Source organism: Saccoglossus kowalevskii, chromosome 6 (assembly GCF_978046115.1).
Source record: "Saccoglossus kowalevskii chromosome 6, keSacKowa6.1, whole genome shotgun sequence".
Classification (NCBI taxonomy): Eukaryota; Metazoa; Hemichordata; class Enteropneusta; family Harrimaniidae; genus Saccoglossus; species Saccoglossus kowalevskii.
In genome coordinates, this window is record NC_140646.1 from 28,919,342 (window position 1) to 28,936,390 (window position 17,049).

At 36.0% G+C, this 17,049-nt stretch overlaps 1 protein-coding gene across 1 annotated transcript; it reads right to left on the reverse strand.

Annotated features, from left to right (window-relative positions):
• Positions 1-274: 274 nt before the first annotated feature.
• On the reverse strand, positions 275-16,406 carry LOC100372774 (zinc finger TRAF-type-containing protein 1-B-like). Its single transcript, XM_002736093.4, has 4 exons — positions 16,123-16,406; positions 14,809-15,047; positions 8,335-8,546; positions 275-701 (listed from the first exon to the last, which is right to left on the reverse strand). Exons 1-4 carry the CDS (start codon positions 16,327-16,329, stop codon positions 304-306), a joined length of 1,056 nt encoding a protein of 351 aa, XP_002736139.3. The 5' UTR covers positions 16,330-16,406; the 3' UTR covers positions 275-303.
• Positions 16,407-17,049: the final 643 nt, after the last annotated feature.

Sequence of the window (17,049 nt, forward strand, 5' to 3'; positions counted from 1 at the left end):
TGTCAGATATATATGACATCAATATAGATTTCATACCATGATACGAGACACAAAATAACATGGTGACAGTTGTCTACAATACTTTTCTTCAATGTTAGTTTTTCAACAATGTAAAAGAAAGACTTTTCCCTGAATGGCAGACATTGTGTCTTATATATTGTCATAGCCATTAATATATATCTTAGTATCATATATAATTCAATGGTTTTAATGCATGTTACATGTCAGTAATATATTAAATACTTTAAAAATAGAAACACACCACCAAATAATGCCTTTTTCAGTTTTATAAGAACATGGTAATTATTTTTGAATTTGAAACATGATAATTCTGCAGTTGATAGTCTTTGAAGCCAACAACTTGTTACATTCCCCAAGGGTGAACAGTGGAAGTAGATTGTAATCACTCTCATACTTGTCACTGGTGAATTCATAGTTGTAGATAACAGGCTTGACTTTCATTTCACCGAATGGACCCTTCAGAACAATGAAGCGGACATCCAGGTTACAGTTAGATCCCACACGACTCTTCAATACCAGCTGGTAGCTGATCGTACGTTGGTAGCTCTGGGATGGATCACGGTGGTTATCATTGACCTGGCCTTTCACAACCCACTGTTGATCCAATGCTGAGAAACGCGAAGTTTCGTAATACACACGTGGAATGAAATCATCTGTACGGTATGGTCTCAGTTGTAAATCTGTAAAACAGAAGCATTTATCAGACAATACCTTACGTTTTATTGTTAACAATTACAGCAACATTTGACTTTTCTACTACCGGTACTTTCATTTACTACCATAAATACTCTAATTTAGGCACCGCTTTTTCAACATATCATTCTTTTCTGCTGTGAAATGTGTTAAATGCTTCTTCAAAGTTCAGTTTGTTTTTCAAAATTTACTAATTTCCCAACAAAATCAGAGCCAAAAGATCATTCAATTTCTTTTGTGTTGCAATTGCCATTCAATGAGGTCGCTGAACCCTCATTAACATTTAAATAACTATGGTAATTCAAATACGTTGACACCATCCAGAATTCTGATTGGTTAATAAATGGTTTGACCTATCAGGTCAAAGAACACAGTTTCAGGTCAACTCATGTATAGAAAAAACATGGTGGATGTCAAATTGCATCCAGCATTTGCTTGCGACTGAAAACATTCACTTATGAAACTAAGTTGAATTTTACTTGCATTTCACAACCAACCAACCAACCAACAAATTGTTTTTTTGTACGATATTATACTTACGACTGAGTAATAATTGCAATACCTCAAATTATTCACTTGTGAAACACAGCATGACTGGATTGCGCTACCTTGCGGATCATTTGCTACTAAGCAATGGATTTGATTTGTTTTTATTTGAAATCTTACATTACCGACAAAATTAAAACCCATGCATAGTATTTTTTTGTTATGTGAAAATAATAATTTTGTGATGCCGAATTAAGGCCTTTTACTCTTCCCTGAGACCTAAATTAGAGTATTTACGGTAAAACATTTAATCTTCTATTTGCTGCATAATACCTACTTGTAATCTTTTCACTGTTGATATACATATCATACATACCTTGTTGATTCTTTGTGGTCATATCAAAAAATCATACTAATTCATGGTTGCAGCATATGCTTAAAGCACTACATGTATACTTTTACACTTAATAATATTGTCATTTTAAGTTTCATTCCAAAATAACAATCCCTGCACGTACTAGTCAGGTTCAATTATCAAGTCCCAAAACAATATTATTATGCAACGCAATTTGTATTGGTATTTTTTTTTTCTGATGGAACGAAAACGCTCAAAATTAGCTGTTCTAAACTTCCACTAAATCACAATGAATATAGAAATATGAAATCATTAAATAGTTAGAAGTGTAACACAGGTAATAAATGTGAACTGTGAATGCAATAATTTCTTCAATTGTTTCAGATGACAAATTCAAATGAGACACCAGGACAATTATATATTCCAGAAATGCAGCAGATCTGTACATTATGTGTAAAGATGTGGTGTTCTCCACAGGTGTATTTTAATGGGATCTCCATCCATTCACATGACTATCTTTTTCCCCAAGAAATCAAAGCTGTCATATTAACTATATACAAATTAGGAATTAGATCCCTTATCTAGCACTACAGTTTTGTGGAGAACATGGTTCTAATTATCAATATTTGTAGTTTTTTTAAAGATTACAAATATAAAATAGTTTAGATTCACATAGTGATAATCTGTTATTTTACACAGTGACCACCATGCTTACAACAATCAATAGAAATATAATCAATACCCCAAATTCAGAATATCTTAAAATATCCAGAACCCAGCATGAGAAAAAAGGTTAAAAGCGTCTTGGGAGTGACTTCCTAGCTCATCGTTTTCAAGTTTCTAAAACAAGGGCCACAGAATTATAAATTTACAGAAGGCGGGCAGGGTATGGTAAGTATGATTTCACTATGTACCGTAAATCTGAACTATTTTACTATGTTAAACCATAATTACCATATACAAATTGACAGAGAGATATAGATTAAAAGTTTTAGGTGGTCAAGTACATAGGCACACCAAGGAGGTGGGTAATCTGTTGATTCTGAAACCCTGGTAGAAAGGGGCATGCAACCTAATACCATACAATTAATTAATTATAGCCGATATGGTACTCACTGTAATGACATTGGTGCAGCTCTTCACCTTAGTGGAGAAACTTAGAGATGCTTACTTTCACTTGTACGACAGAACTATGCCCACAACACAAAGTGAAAAGTGATTTCTGGGCGTGAGGTTTTCTGATACAGAAAAAATTAGTCCTCACTATATATAGGTAAGCCTGGGCTTATTAGCTGGTATAAGTTTTTCTCTTTCCTGTGCTACATGTGAGTCTCTCTTGCACTGTCCACACACCCACCGACTAGCAACCAGTTGGCGGAAGCAGTTCATACCTTTTGCCTCCTGCAATATGTATGTTAATGGAAGGCTAGGGAATTAGCCAGTGCTCTGACCTAGCTGGCACACTAGAGTAGGGGATGCACAGCACCGTTTCCCCACCACAAAACTGACAAAACCCTTTGATCTCTGTGTTCTATAATAATAAGAGTACAGGGCTCTGACTGGAAAAACTAAACAGTAATGCCTGTGGGAAAAGGAAAGCCAATCCAAGTTAAATCCTGCCCGTTTTTTCTCTCACTATTTTGCTTTTCCAATGGCTGGAAAGTTGGAAAATGAGAAAGTGAAAGTGTCACTGAATTCATTTCGAAGGAGGCTTACATAATATGTCTGGCTCCTGTAAACAGCCCCTTAAGAGGGGGTATATGGATCAGCTTTGATACCAGAACTGACAAGAGTAGTGAAACTATGGCACTACTGTTAACTAGAACTTCTTCTGAATCTCACCCAGGAAGTGGACTAGTACTCTCTTAAGGGCCAACCTCAGTACAGGAACTCTTGCTTCCAATAATGCCACTCTCCCCTAAAGTTTATGACATGGGCTTCCATCCTACCTTAAGGCGTCTGTTACCAGATTTATGAATGGAGATGATAATTTGTTCTGCTATCCCTGCTGTGTAAGTAAGTCCATCCCCTACAGGAGGGTATTTTGACTAGTGGAGGTCCATGGTGTGTATGACCAAAGCAGTGATTCTTTCCGCCTTGGACTCTTTCCACCTTGCTCGTAGTGCTAATGCCTGAATTGGGCAGTCCCTGCATAGAAGCCATCATTCCCACAAAAATTCATCATAATTACAAACTTGACTGTTGAATTGGCATGGAGCACACAAGCCAGGTCATTGACCTTGGTGCACTGTGCGAGCGAGAACTTTATTAGACCCTTCAGCGAGTTGAACTCCGTACCCAGGAGTAGGGGTTGGGAAGGACTTTTGTCAGTTTTACTAAGAAACCCAGAATGTGCAAGATCGTAACTGTTTAAAGACATGTGCTTATAGCATGTCAGATCAGTACAGTCGTGCTATGGGTACTCCAAAATATTCTGTGAGTACCCTGGGGGGTGGGCTGTTTAGCCCTAAAGCATAAACATTTTGATAGTACTTTTTAAACCCTGAACCATAAGGCTTAGGTACTAACGGCTCTTGAGACAAAACAGTACATGCATATACCTGGTATACGTCTTTCAAAACGAGTGATGCTAGAAAATTGCCCATGTGCATGTATACAATGCATCACACAGGGGCAGGGGTTCCCACTCAAAAAAAATCTGCTGGAATGTTCCGATTTGGTAGGCTCAAGCCAGGTCAATAATATGGCGTACTGTATCAGTTGAGTAGCTCACCTGTCACTATGAAGATCGCCCCTTTGCTAACAATTCTCAAACTTTTTTTAGCGAATCAGCTGGAAGGCATTTTGATGACGATGAGGAAGAAAAGGATGGAACTTTAACCACAATAGTGGATGCCCAGTTGTCAAAGGCTCTCCTACCAGTGCTTCACTTTGCTTGAGTGGAGTGATGGCCTCTGCTTTCATCTGTCCACGTTCACAGGTTCTATACAAACTCCAGCCAAGCATGGCTACAGAACTGTCAGCTGAATGTGGTGAAGATTTACAGAGGCTCTGAGCAAGTAGCCTAGGACTGCCCAAGAAGGTAACTTTTGCTACAACATAACATCACATGTAACCGTTGTTGATACTTAGAGAAGCTAATTGCTTGCAATTGCAGGACAAACAAGTTTGGACTCTGCCAGTCACAGAGTCTCAGGTTTGCTTTTCCCTGATCAGTGAACAAATACAGCAACCTTCCCAATCTTGACCGACTCACTACATCAGTACAAGTACTAAAACCTGATGCACTTGACCTTCAGCAGGTTTATCAACATCAAGATGAATAAAACTTTCCTCTGTGAAAGAGTTTTCCAGCCTTGAGTCAAATGCTATAGTCACAAAATCAATCAATAAAACAATAAATATATCCATCACAAATAAGTAAGTTGACAAAATAACAATTTATCTGATGACACAATAGCCATCTAGAGGAGAAATGGGGAATGAATCTCAACTTTCAGTTCACCTTTTCCATAAAATACATAGACAATACATATAAAATACAGCCTAGAAGCTTCTAGTTTATTCAGAAGACGTCTAAACAGTTCTTTCACAGATTTCTGGTCTCTAAAATTTGTTGATGCATTTTAGCTTAAAATTGTCAGATACATTTGAAACTGATGAGCTAGGAGTCGTGTCCAGGCTCCCCTACATTGGTGGCACATTTAACCTCTCTTCTCATGACTGGTTCTGGCTATTCTACGGTATATTTTTCATTTGACTTGAGAAATTCACAAAAATTTGTCACTGGTGAAATCAAAGCATTTTACAGTATACTATTAACCTACATTGGTCTATGAACCACATGAGCAGGCCGGTTACCTCCCTAGTCAACCTGATATCATTGAATAAAAACTCTCCATAGTGTGCTAAAGTCTCGTTGAAGATGACTGTCCTTGGTTCTATCTAAGCACCAGTAATATGGGGACAAGACAAGAGTTTGAGCACCAGAATATCATACAATGCTGAAAAAGATCATCAAGATCAGATAAAAGTCAACCAAGGAAAAGAATCCTGACTCATATATAGAAAAGACATGTTTGGAAGCAGTGAAACTGACTTAAAATCTCCAGCATAAATATGACAGATTCTGTCGTTGTGTTCAATCCTTGAATGAAGACTGCTTAGGAGGTTCAAAAGGACAGTAGGGCAAGAAATTCAGTACTAAAAAAACTCTCAATTCACAATTGTGTGCGTTTCAAACAGGGAAACAGAATGTGACACACATCAGTTCACTTGCATGAGGTCTAATCAGTTCCACCAGAGCAGCATTTATACAGTAGCCGACAATAATAGCACGATAGAATAGCAATTTAGAGCAAACAGTGGCTATACCAAATACAAATGTAGGAAAGAATATCAATCATCCATCACTTGTACCAATGATAAAACTTAATTTCACATCAGGAAATGTACAAATTTAGCACCTGGTGAATCCTTCTCATGATAAAATTTCTTGACATGCTCCACCTTTTGCCAGACAATAAAACCTAACAACTGGCATGACTGAGAACTCACTTGCAGCACACTTAAACTGACCATCAGATTTAACAGTGGTATTGAAGGGTTCTGTCATAAACATTAGGACCTCTACTACATTATTATGATGACTTTCCTAATGATATTGTCATATTTAGACCAAGATATCATTTTGCAACACCCTTATCACTGATGTTATAGTCATCTGACTGTAGTGAGTCGAAAACTGTCATGAACCAGCTCAAGATCAGCAACCCGCAAACTAGAATGTGGACCTGTAATGAGAGGACAGATGAGTAAAAATGAAAGGAGACTGTCCATTCAACTATTAAAGTAGGGGGATTCAGAAGAGGTTTAATCCTTTAATCCAGTGATATCAGGTCGATCGAAAAGGCAACCCTAATCATTTGGTTCACAGACTAAGGTAGGTGTGTACACATATACTGTTTATACCAGTATATACCAGTAATGTTAATAATTAGAATTCTGTATTTAAAATCTGACGAACCTTCTAAAACTGTATACATTATACCTATATATTAGAATTGTATCAGACATATCATGTACTCTATTCTATTCTATTACTTTTTATTTAATGGTTCACCCCCTGGCCTTTATATACATGTAGTACATTTAACTGGATTGTTTAAAATCCCTCCTGTGTTAAGGAGTAGAAGAAAGCAGAAGAAGGGTAATTGGTCACTAAGTTCAACTTTATTGATCATCATAGAGTAGTACATGTAATATAGTGCTGTGGAAATGTGAGTAGTAACTTTCTCAGAGAACCCCATCTCCACATACTAAAATGTCCAGCTGCCTTCGCAAGTACCAGTAATAGCATCTTGTGGTAGGATAATACATTCCAATCTTCACGCATCATATACAATGTTTTGTACATGAATATGTTATCCCTGTACTGAAATTGTTGCATCAAAGAACACCTTCTTCTGGTAGACCTCAACCTCCATGAATTGTAATGGCCAGCATAATAACAAGCATCACTGTGGACAGTCTGGATATGTAACTTTCACACAATGTTATTTTCTAGCTAGCTGGCATTCTCCGAAAATACAGGAATATGGCTTTGATCTGATGTGTTGTGACAATAAACCACACCCTTCTGCAGATAATGCAATCTCTTGTTACATCATGATTTTGTTCCAAAGTAACTTGATATTTTTACTGGATGCACATTCGTTGCCGGAAAGTTAACAATCTACTCTTGAGTGATGTAAGCATTGCATGTTTATTGCTACAGTAACTGTACCAGTGAGGTGCAAATCACAGATTGATTGTGTACTGTCTACAACTACATAATGTTACTAGTCTCTTTACTGCCATTCTTGCGAGGATCAAATCAGTATGAGGACACCCTAAATACCATCATTTTATTACTTTTTTACAATACAGCTGTGCTGCAAGCAATGTTGCTTTCAGGGAGGCAGGGTCATCATCAGATTTAGATTGCAGCATGATATTGGTGGTCAGGTGTATCAATAAAATTCATGGTCACAGAAAATGTCACAGGTTTTCATCTATTCAGACATTCTTGTTGTCTTGCAGTATAATGCAACGCTTAGTCTGGTTAGGAAAATCTTCTTTTCTAAGCAGTAATTCTAACCAGCTCCAGTCCATTCCCTGGCTCCTTGAAGTCTTGACAACCATTTGCATTGAAGAGCTTTACCGTTCAGTAAAGATTGAGTAAAATGTATCATAATGGCACAGTAAACACCACAAAAAAATGTTTGAGTCAGGTTCATTATGTTGACAATTAAGAGTAAGGCCATGCATGAAACAGTGAAGGGCTGAAGGGTGAACCATTACCTTTTAATAAGATTTAACTTTTAACACTAATTTATGAACTATGACTGAAGCATAGTTACCAGTCCACTATTTCTCTAATGAATAATTTGTTCTAGATTGTTCACATTTCAACTCATGATTAAAATCTATTCTGGCAACCAGGGAAAAGATAACTGTGTTCTGATGAGACTAGTTAATTCTGGAACTGTCATCTCTACTAAAGTTACATGAAGCTTAAAATTTGGTGAATACCCAAAATCAGTTCTTAAAATGAATACTGGCATTGTTTCTACTTTAACTACCAAACTGAAGAGGTGATCAATTTTAATTGCCTGTGTCTCATTTGATTTTGCTTTTTTGATGAGCAAACATTTTGCCATTATTCTCTCTCTCACACTCATACAAACAAACCATTAGGACATAACCTGAATCCAGAGTACAAGCCAAGGTTGTAATTTTCAACAAAAACAAAGAAGAGATCTCACTACAATATTAACCATTTAATGTTATCTTCTCAAAAGACAGGAGGTTGAATATATTGCTGTACACTTTCATCTCATCATCACGAATTTGGTCTATGGATTGGAGGGCCTCCAGGATTTCAGCCCCGCTCTTTTGAGGGCGACAGCACTGCTGCTCATGTTCCTGTAGTTCATGATATGGTCCGCACCAGGAGCAGCCAATGCGCTGATACTTGCAATTTGTCAACCTAGTTTGTATTTGCAGGTATAGTTAACAATATACAGGATTGTATGGATTAGACCAGATAGCATTTCTAACATGTGTATTGTATCAGAAATCGAACATCATATAGAAATTACAATTCAAAAAATGAAAGATATAAAAAAGTATCACGATATACAGGAAGTAACAACAAAATGTCCAGATACACTTGGCAGGAACTCCAGCTAATTGCTACCCAACTGCTTGGGAATATACCAGTATTACTGAAAACAGTGGACACCATTCAATCCCAACAAGAACATACATGTTAAGGAACAAACAATATTAACATTCAAAGCACTGTCTTCTATACAGAAAAAGAACAATTTGATTCAGCATCTTTCAATAATTATTTACAACTAGCATTAAATGTCAATATATATTTGTACTGACCACGAAAGATCTTAATAGCCGGACTAATTCATGCTCTGAATTTCTTCACATAAATTTCTTTTATATTTTGTATTTCACTTGACTATCTTTTGACTATCTATCATGGTTTCATTCTTTATATAAATATCTTGCGTCAAGGGCATGACACAACATCTTTTTATGGACATATACAAATTAGTAAAATGATTTCCTATAAATGTAGCAGGTGCACTGATCAAATGTATCCACATCAATTTCATCAGTTCTTGATCAGATTGTGTATTTTATATAGGCCTAAAAAAATTGGCTTCCATGAGTGTAGCCATTAAAGAATACGATATAAGCAAACTCAGTTTATGTTGCAATTGACATTTTGTGACTTGGTCAAGGTGTCTCAGAGAATGGAAAACGAACACAAAGCGTTAAAACTGAATGGCTATGGTCAGCACATTTAAATAACATTAAATGATATGCATAAAGTACTGCTTCCTATTATGCTCTTACCATGCTTTGAATACAATCGATCTAGGTGTGTCTTAAAAGCTGGAAAGCTTTGTTTATTTTAATGTTTTTGCCATATTGGATCAAAATTATATGTAGTTGTGTTTGTACCAGACAACGCATCTTTGCCAGTTTGATATTTACTTAAATCAACTTCGAAACAAAATTTGCCAAAGCATGTGTGAAAAAATCAACCAAATGACTACATAATTAATTAAATCTTCATTTTGAACTTCATCTGCCAGGAAGGAGTTGTGAAAAGGACAAGTGCCTTCTGAAAAAACTTAAAAACTACAAGCAATGAAAAAAGAAGATGGAAAATTATTGGGCCTCTTTTGGTTATATGGTATATATCATTTCAGTTAGGAAGAGTGATCCATATTATTTAATCAAGAATGAATATAAATGCATTTTTCTTTTAATTCCTGGTTCAACCAGATCTTCAGTGGTCAGTATTTTTTCCAAATTAAGTCTCGGTTAAAACCCTCCACTATCAAAAAACTGTGTGATTTTGCATATTAGGCATGCAATTGTAGTTTACTAACTAAATAGCTAATTTATTTACGGATATACCGGTACACTATCTAAACCTACCTAAATCACAAGAATTTTGAATCTACACACAAAAGACAGGCAACTTATTCTAGTTACTAAATAGCATACCATAAAAAATAGGTTTCATACTTAACACAACCTGGACATATTTACAGTTTGAGAAGTTTAACAGAACTTCAAAAGTGATGAATAATTTGCCTGAAATACTTTAGAGCCAATACACATTTTTTGAATATAGCCAGTCCTAAGGGACACATATCCAATTGAGCATGATGCTGCAGATCTTCATGCTACTAATTAATTTCCTAAAAATTTATTGCTATTATTCAGGTTGAAAAAAAATTATTGGGTAGGTTAGATGAGCTGCAAGTATGTTTGGTTTGTATTATTAGGTGTAAAAATTTTTTTTATTGTTTTATAAACTGAAGTCATACAACCTGGACACATTACAAGTTTGAGAGAGTCTGACTTAGCAAATCCTATGCAACCCAAATCGTTTTCTACAGACTAAAGCCATACAAGAAAACCCTAACAACTTTAACTTTAATTGAAAATAGCACTTCTCTACTGACAGCATATGTTTTAAGAAAGAATATATGATAATTAAAACAGAGGTACTAGCTACAAGTCAATTACAAAGTGTGATAGTTAAGAGACATCTTATCACTATGAGGCATTGCCCTTTCTGACTGTTAAAACCAAAGGCAGGAAGCATACTGTAACACCAGGTGAAAGACTACTAGATGATATCCTGGCCAGAATAAGGGCTGGAAGGAAACTGTGCAGGAAGGCCAAAAGTTGGCTAAGGAAGTAGGAAAGTCCCCTCAGGGGAACCCCACAGCTCCCACCCCCAAGAAGGGGTTCACATCAAAAAAGTAGCAAAGCATTTTTTGCAATTTTAGCTGTTAACATTAGTTTTACCCTCAAGGGTGGAAACAGAGTGGAATTGACCTCCCAAGCACGAGGATCAAACATTCTAGTGGGCTATCTCGACCTGAGTGAGACGAAGAAGGATGCGCCTGCTGATTGCAAAGCAGCTGACTTGGCCCTATGCAGGAAAATAGATAGAAACACCTATGACCTGTCTAATTTCAATCACAGGATATAAGATGGGGTCTGGTATCACTGGGGATGTGTGCCTATGGAGATCTTGCCAACATTGCTTAAAGCGGTCTCATGTACATTATGGTTGCTAGGGAGCCACCTGCCTTGGTCTTGGACTTGATGGATTGTGCCAGTCCACAACTTGTGTTGGAGGGCCAGCTAGTGTCAGTCTAATCCTATAGTGCTACATCAGTCCAAGTCCTGGTACAGAATCAATTCTCTGTCCCTTGGGAGGAAGGGGGAGAGATGATTCAAAAGTGATTTAACAAACTATGAGGGTAAGCACCTTCAGTGACATGCCTATGGATCTGGCAGCATGATCCTAGGGTTGTTATTCCAAGGAGTGGCAAGCAAGCCTATTTGGTGCTTTAGCCTGGCAGTGAAGAACACATGATTTTGTGGGTTAGAAGGCGGTAAAAGCCACAACTTTTACACTGGACCAGTTGGTTCTAGTGGCAGGTGAACATGTCTAGAGACAGCTTGCCATTGACTGAACTAGTGGGTTCATTATGTGAAGCAGTCCCTCAGGCCTTGAGAATGCTACCAGTAAAATGGAGCGATGTTATGATGTTCTTACTAACAAGTCATTCAGCATCACGTCATCACACTCCTCTTGATGCAAGAAGCATGGTCGCTTTGTGTTTGACTGGGTGGGAAAACCCAGCAGCATGTATGAACAGAGCAAAGGCCCTGCCAAATCTACATGACCCACACAAACAATACAAACTAAAACTCCTTGTGATGAACACTGTAACAAATTTACTTGCAATGCCATGAGATGGAATGCTTGCGATCACTAGTATCGTTGTCAATAAACCCTCCTCTAGAAAGACTAACAGCAACACATATGTGACTATAGAAAGGAAAACAGCAAATAGTAATATCATTATAGGCTTCACCAGGTGTGATCATGCCAATGTCTGCAGATGCAATGGTGATTCTACTGTAAGCAGTGATGGAAGAGACTTACATGGCAATAACTGCCTTACCTCTCATGGAAATCTGAGCATTGCCTAGACTGTTTCCTGAATGAAGTGAAAGTCATTGAAGAAAACCTGTAAAAATTCACCCTGATTGAGAAAGTAGTCTATTAAGTAGTATTGAAATTAATGGCTGGGGAAACAGAATTGCAATCTGGGTAGGCATCAGAAACTAGGTAACAAGACCTGCGACGAGCTTGTGACAATATATGTTGTAAATTGTGAGCCTGGATTGCTGACTTAAACTTGTGGCTGATGACAGTCAAGTCAAAACCAGATGGGTATTTGGTCTCTGATCTTGAGCGGACACTGCACTGGAAGGATCAGAGTAAACCAGGTATAACAATTTAGCATTAGGCTTGCTAGTTTCAGCGTTACTTTCTCGGAGAAGGGTGAACGCTTTAAATAGTTGACTGTCGAGAACCCAGCTACCTACAACCAAACAGACACCAATCCTCCTACTACAAACCACATACAGGTCAGAAATCACACTGTTGACAACGATGTTGAGCAGGGACTGTAGTGGTAGGCAGGTTGGCTAGTTGTCCTAAAAAGGCAAGACAATTTCCCAAAAAAATGACAATCCGTAATAGTCATTTTTCATGGACTGACTTACTGAATCAAAAATAACTGGCCCTCGTTAATTTAAAACTAAATTACCATTGGTGATTTGAGTTGGAAATTAACCAGTAGCCTAAGGAGCCTCAACCCCATGCCATTGGATATGGAGCAGTCCCCCTAAAACCTAACAAATTAAAAAAATCATCTGAAAGTATTTCTGGCCATCCATCATTTTGGACATAAAGTGTTTCAAACTAGTAGTGTGTCCAGGTTGTAAAACTTACTCAATATATTTAATCAGTTAATAATGTATTATAATTTATGTAGACAAAATAAACATTTTTATTTATAGCTAAAATGCTGTAAAGCATACAAAAACATTCAAGACCATATGGTAGTACCATGTAGAATTTTGTTTACACTAAACTTGGTAAATCATTATGTACTGTAGCATTTGTTGTGTGCAGGTTTTTACTGAAACTGGCAAAACCTGAATATTGGTAATGCATATGCCAAAAACAAAGATATGCAGTAGAAGTGCCTTTAAATACTAAGCATATAAATAGCATATTAGTATTGGTAACAGTATGTATCTATGATTTTATTTATGACTGCTAATTTATTTTATAGAAAAGATACAAAATCCACACCATCAGGTAATTTTATTCTGGCATTGATAAAAAATATGCTCATTATGACACATTCAATTAAAGGTGGACATCATAAATTTGTATGATTATTATTATTATTATTATTATTATTATTATTATTACTACTACTAGTAAAGTTTATTTTTACTATTTAAATTATTATAATACCATCACATAATTTTAATTTTCCACTGGATATGAATGCTGCAATGTTATTCATAAGTGTTCAATATTTATCTGTCAAATTTAATTTTTCTGTATAAAAAGTAAAATCAGCCTTATTAACAGTACATAACAAACACAATATCACTTTTTTACAAGAATTTAGTAAATTCAGCAGAAACTGCCAGTTTAATTTGTATATCTCAATGGCTGTTAATAAAAATAATAGATAATGTCTGTACCTGATTATTAAATGTTGGTAATAAAATAAGTTGTTACCATTTGCCTATCTCAAAAAAACATATTGCTGCACTTTGATTGTTTTTTGCTTAATATGTAGTTTCTCAAAAAAATAATAATCTGCTTAGAATGTAGCCTCCTGTGCACAAAGAAAGCATGTCAAATAAGCTTGCACAATGTGATTGCACTTATTTCTTTCTTTATAAAGACTTCACAACACATGTAGCCTAAATAAAAATTTCACTGGATAATCTTTCAGTTTGGTTGGAATGCTGCATGTATGAATTCTGTATGTACCTACATCTTGACCCTTGTTTATTTACTCTTCCATAATGAAATAAATGTGCAAACCATGTAAGGTTGAAAGTCATATCCACATTTAATAAATACTGCAATTCTATTTTATGTTGTAATATAAACATATACAACAGGTGGGGGATAGGATATTGTTTCATTCACAGAATTTAATGTATTAATCAATCACACTTTTAGAAATTATTTCTTTTAAATTAAACTGGCAGAATTTCTGTATTTACTACATTTTTACTATTATTGAGATTAGTATACATTAACATTGTTTATTCCTTAACACTCACTCATAAAATGACATCAAAGCTATCATTCAATTTATATGAAATGTAAATTGTGATTGAGTAAGACTCTGAAAAATTAACTTCAATGACACATCAGATATCAGTATTCAAATAATCAACTACAGACTTAACCAAACAGAGGATATCACAATAACTTGGTGATGATGCAACTTTTTGAAATATTAACTAGAACTACGTTTGCATTGGAATAATGAGACAATAGGTCAATGGTACCGGTGATGTCGGAGCTGGAAAACATAGTAAACTATCAAATTAGAATAATTTAATACAAGACTAATACTCTTGAGTATTCTTTTCAGCATACTAAATTCATCACCACTCAAAAAATATTTATTTCAGAAGAAACAAACAAAGTTTGTAATAGATGTCATTGAAGGTAAACTGTTTCAGAAACTCCCTCCATCATAAGCTTCAAGATTACTTTGCATTGCCAAAATGGGGGTTTAATCAACATTATGCTATGTGTGTGTGTAAGTATAATTATATGAATATTTTAGTTGAATATTTACCTATCACTACACTCTTGTCGTTCATGAAATTCCAACGTACTTCTTGGTAAGTAATTGTTACAGTATTGACAGGCTGCTGGCAATTCACATACTGCTTTTTCAACAGCTAGGTTACGAGAGCACATACTTTTGCTGATTTCACAGCGACAGTTTGGGCAGGTAGCCTGTTCATTCTTGAGACGTGCATCTGCTAGAAGATGCGTAAAGCACCCAGCACACATTAAATGTCCATTAGTGCACTGTAATATAACCATTAAAAACAATTAGTTAATCCCGGTTTCTCAGATCATGGGAAGTATTAAAGGTAAAATAGGTGATCTAAAATATCTGTGAGTGTAATATATAATAGACTATATGCGAGTAGGACATTTCAGAAAATGTCTTGTTCACAAAATTGGTTGCAAAGCCACTTTTACATAGCCTGTCAATCACGCAAGTCAAACCAATCAAGAAACCTCAGCAGTGGACTATTATTAAAAATTGATAGCCAAATAATCAGATAAAATCACAAATTGTTACTTTTGGACAATTATCAATATATCCCGATACAATATTAGTTTACTCATCCAACAGTTGAGTTTAATTTATGCACAACAAGCATGCATAATATGCAGGGAATGAATTTTAAGGGCGTGGTCAGCCAGCAGAGCTCTGTGGGTTGGTCACCGGGGACAGCAAGACTTCGACCCTAATCGATTGATCAGACTCTTTCCCTCGGTCGTACGGTATTTTGACAAAGTTTTGAATCACAACATTTGTGTACAATTATCGATGTAAAGATAGTGGTTTATCAAACAGTACGATCAGAACGACTGCAAACACCTAAGCGACAATATTGTTTATATCCTCCCTTGGAATTAGTTTATGAACACTCAGAGTCGTCTGAATGTAAATCGAAAAATATATTTATTTAGTAAGGATGCATTTACCTAAATTGAATATTCTAGCTGTCCAATATTACGATGGTTTCGCGTCAAATATTAAATTTCAACTAAATACAAATTACTTCAACTGGCACAATTGAACCGCAGCTACATTCAGAGGTCAAGCTTTCCCAGGCTTCATCGCCCCTTTACAAGGGCTGTTTTGCAGTCACAGACTGTAGTCGCGGACTCCAGAACTGCACACAAATCTAACATTTTTTGCGTTGGCCCCACAACGAATTTACTTTTAAAACGTACAGTTAAAAGAAAATCATATAAACAATATAAAAATGTGAATTTCCGTTCAGAACACACAACGAACTGTTAGTTGGGAGATTTTTTTCTGCGACGCAAAAATTATAATTACGAAATCAAACTACATGATTCGAACCTGGAAAACTGTACTCCGCGGCAGATCTAAACAAACGGCACAACAGAGAATTCCATTGAGTCTCTGTTCCAACTTTTCTTCTATTAATGATCTATCGTCTTCCGTCTTCTGTTTCTTTTTAACGGGTTCAGCCATTTCGAGTTTTTCTTCATTCGATTCGCAAATTTCTGCGACAGTCTCTATCGGTGCGATCGCAACGTCCGCCATGTTTGTTGACGTTTTTTGGGATTCTCTAGATTGAATGCAAAATTTGTGACGTCATAACCAACCAATCAGAGAGCACCTTTCAATTGTGAATTATACAGACCAATAAAATCAGGCGACTCATTACTAATTCATGAGGAATTAATAGCATTCTATGTAAACTATTATTTATGCCCTATTTTGACGTGGCAAGTTTGGCACCCAAAATGCAAATGAACGCTATGACCTTGACCTACTTAACCACTGATGTTTAAATAACTAGAGGATCTAGATAAACACATTTCAACAGTATTTTTGTTAGAGAATTTTATTCAGAATTCAACTCAAAGGTGTACATTAAAAGCTAGTGCATCAAAATTGCATAAAGTTCATAATTTGTTTCAATATTAAATTTCATTTAAATATTAACCAAAAAAACAAGCGCACTTCATCTCTTAGTCTGCATAACATTTCACACGCCTTTCATTAAAATAAGACAGACTACTAAAGTCCCAATTGTATTGTGCAAATTTTTAACTGACTAAAATTAATTCCAAATAGCCATAGCATGTAAAATTAACGCCTTTATTTAATAGCACAGGCACTAAACTTGTGAAAATAAAACTAGTGTCCAATATGATGATTATGTACTTGGCAATCTCATAAAATGGGCACACGTGTCTTTATGAAACCACCAGTTTTGAGAGTTGCTATTCAAATACAATCATTTTTTTTTGTGTTACC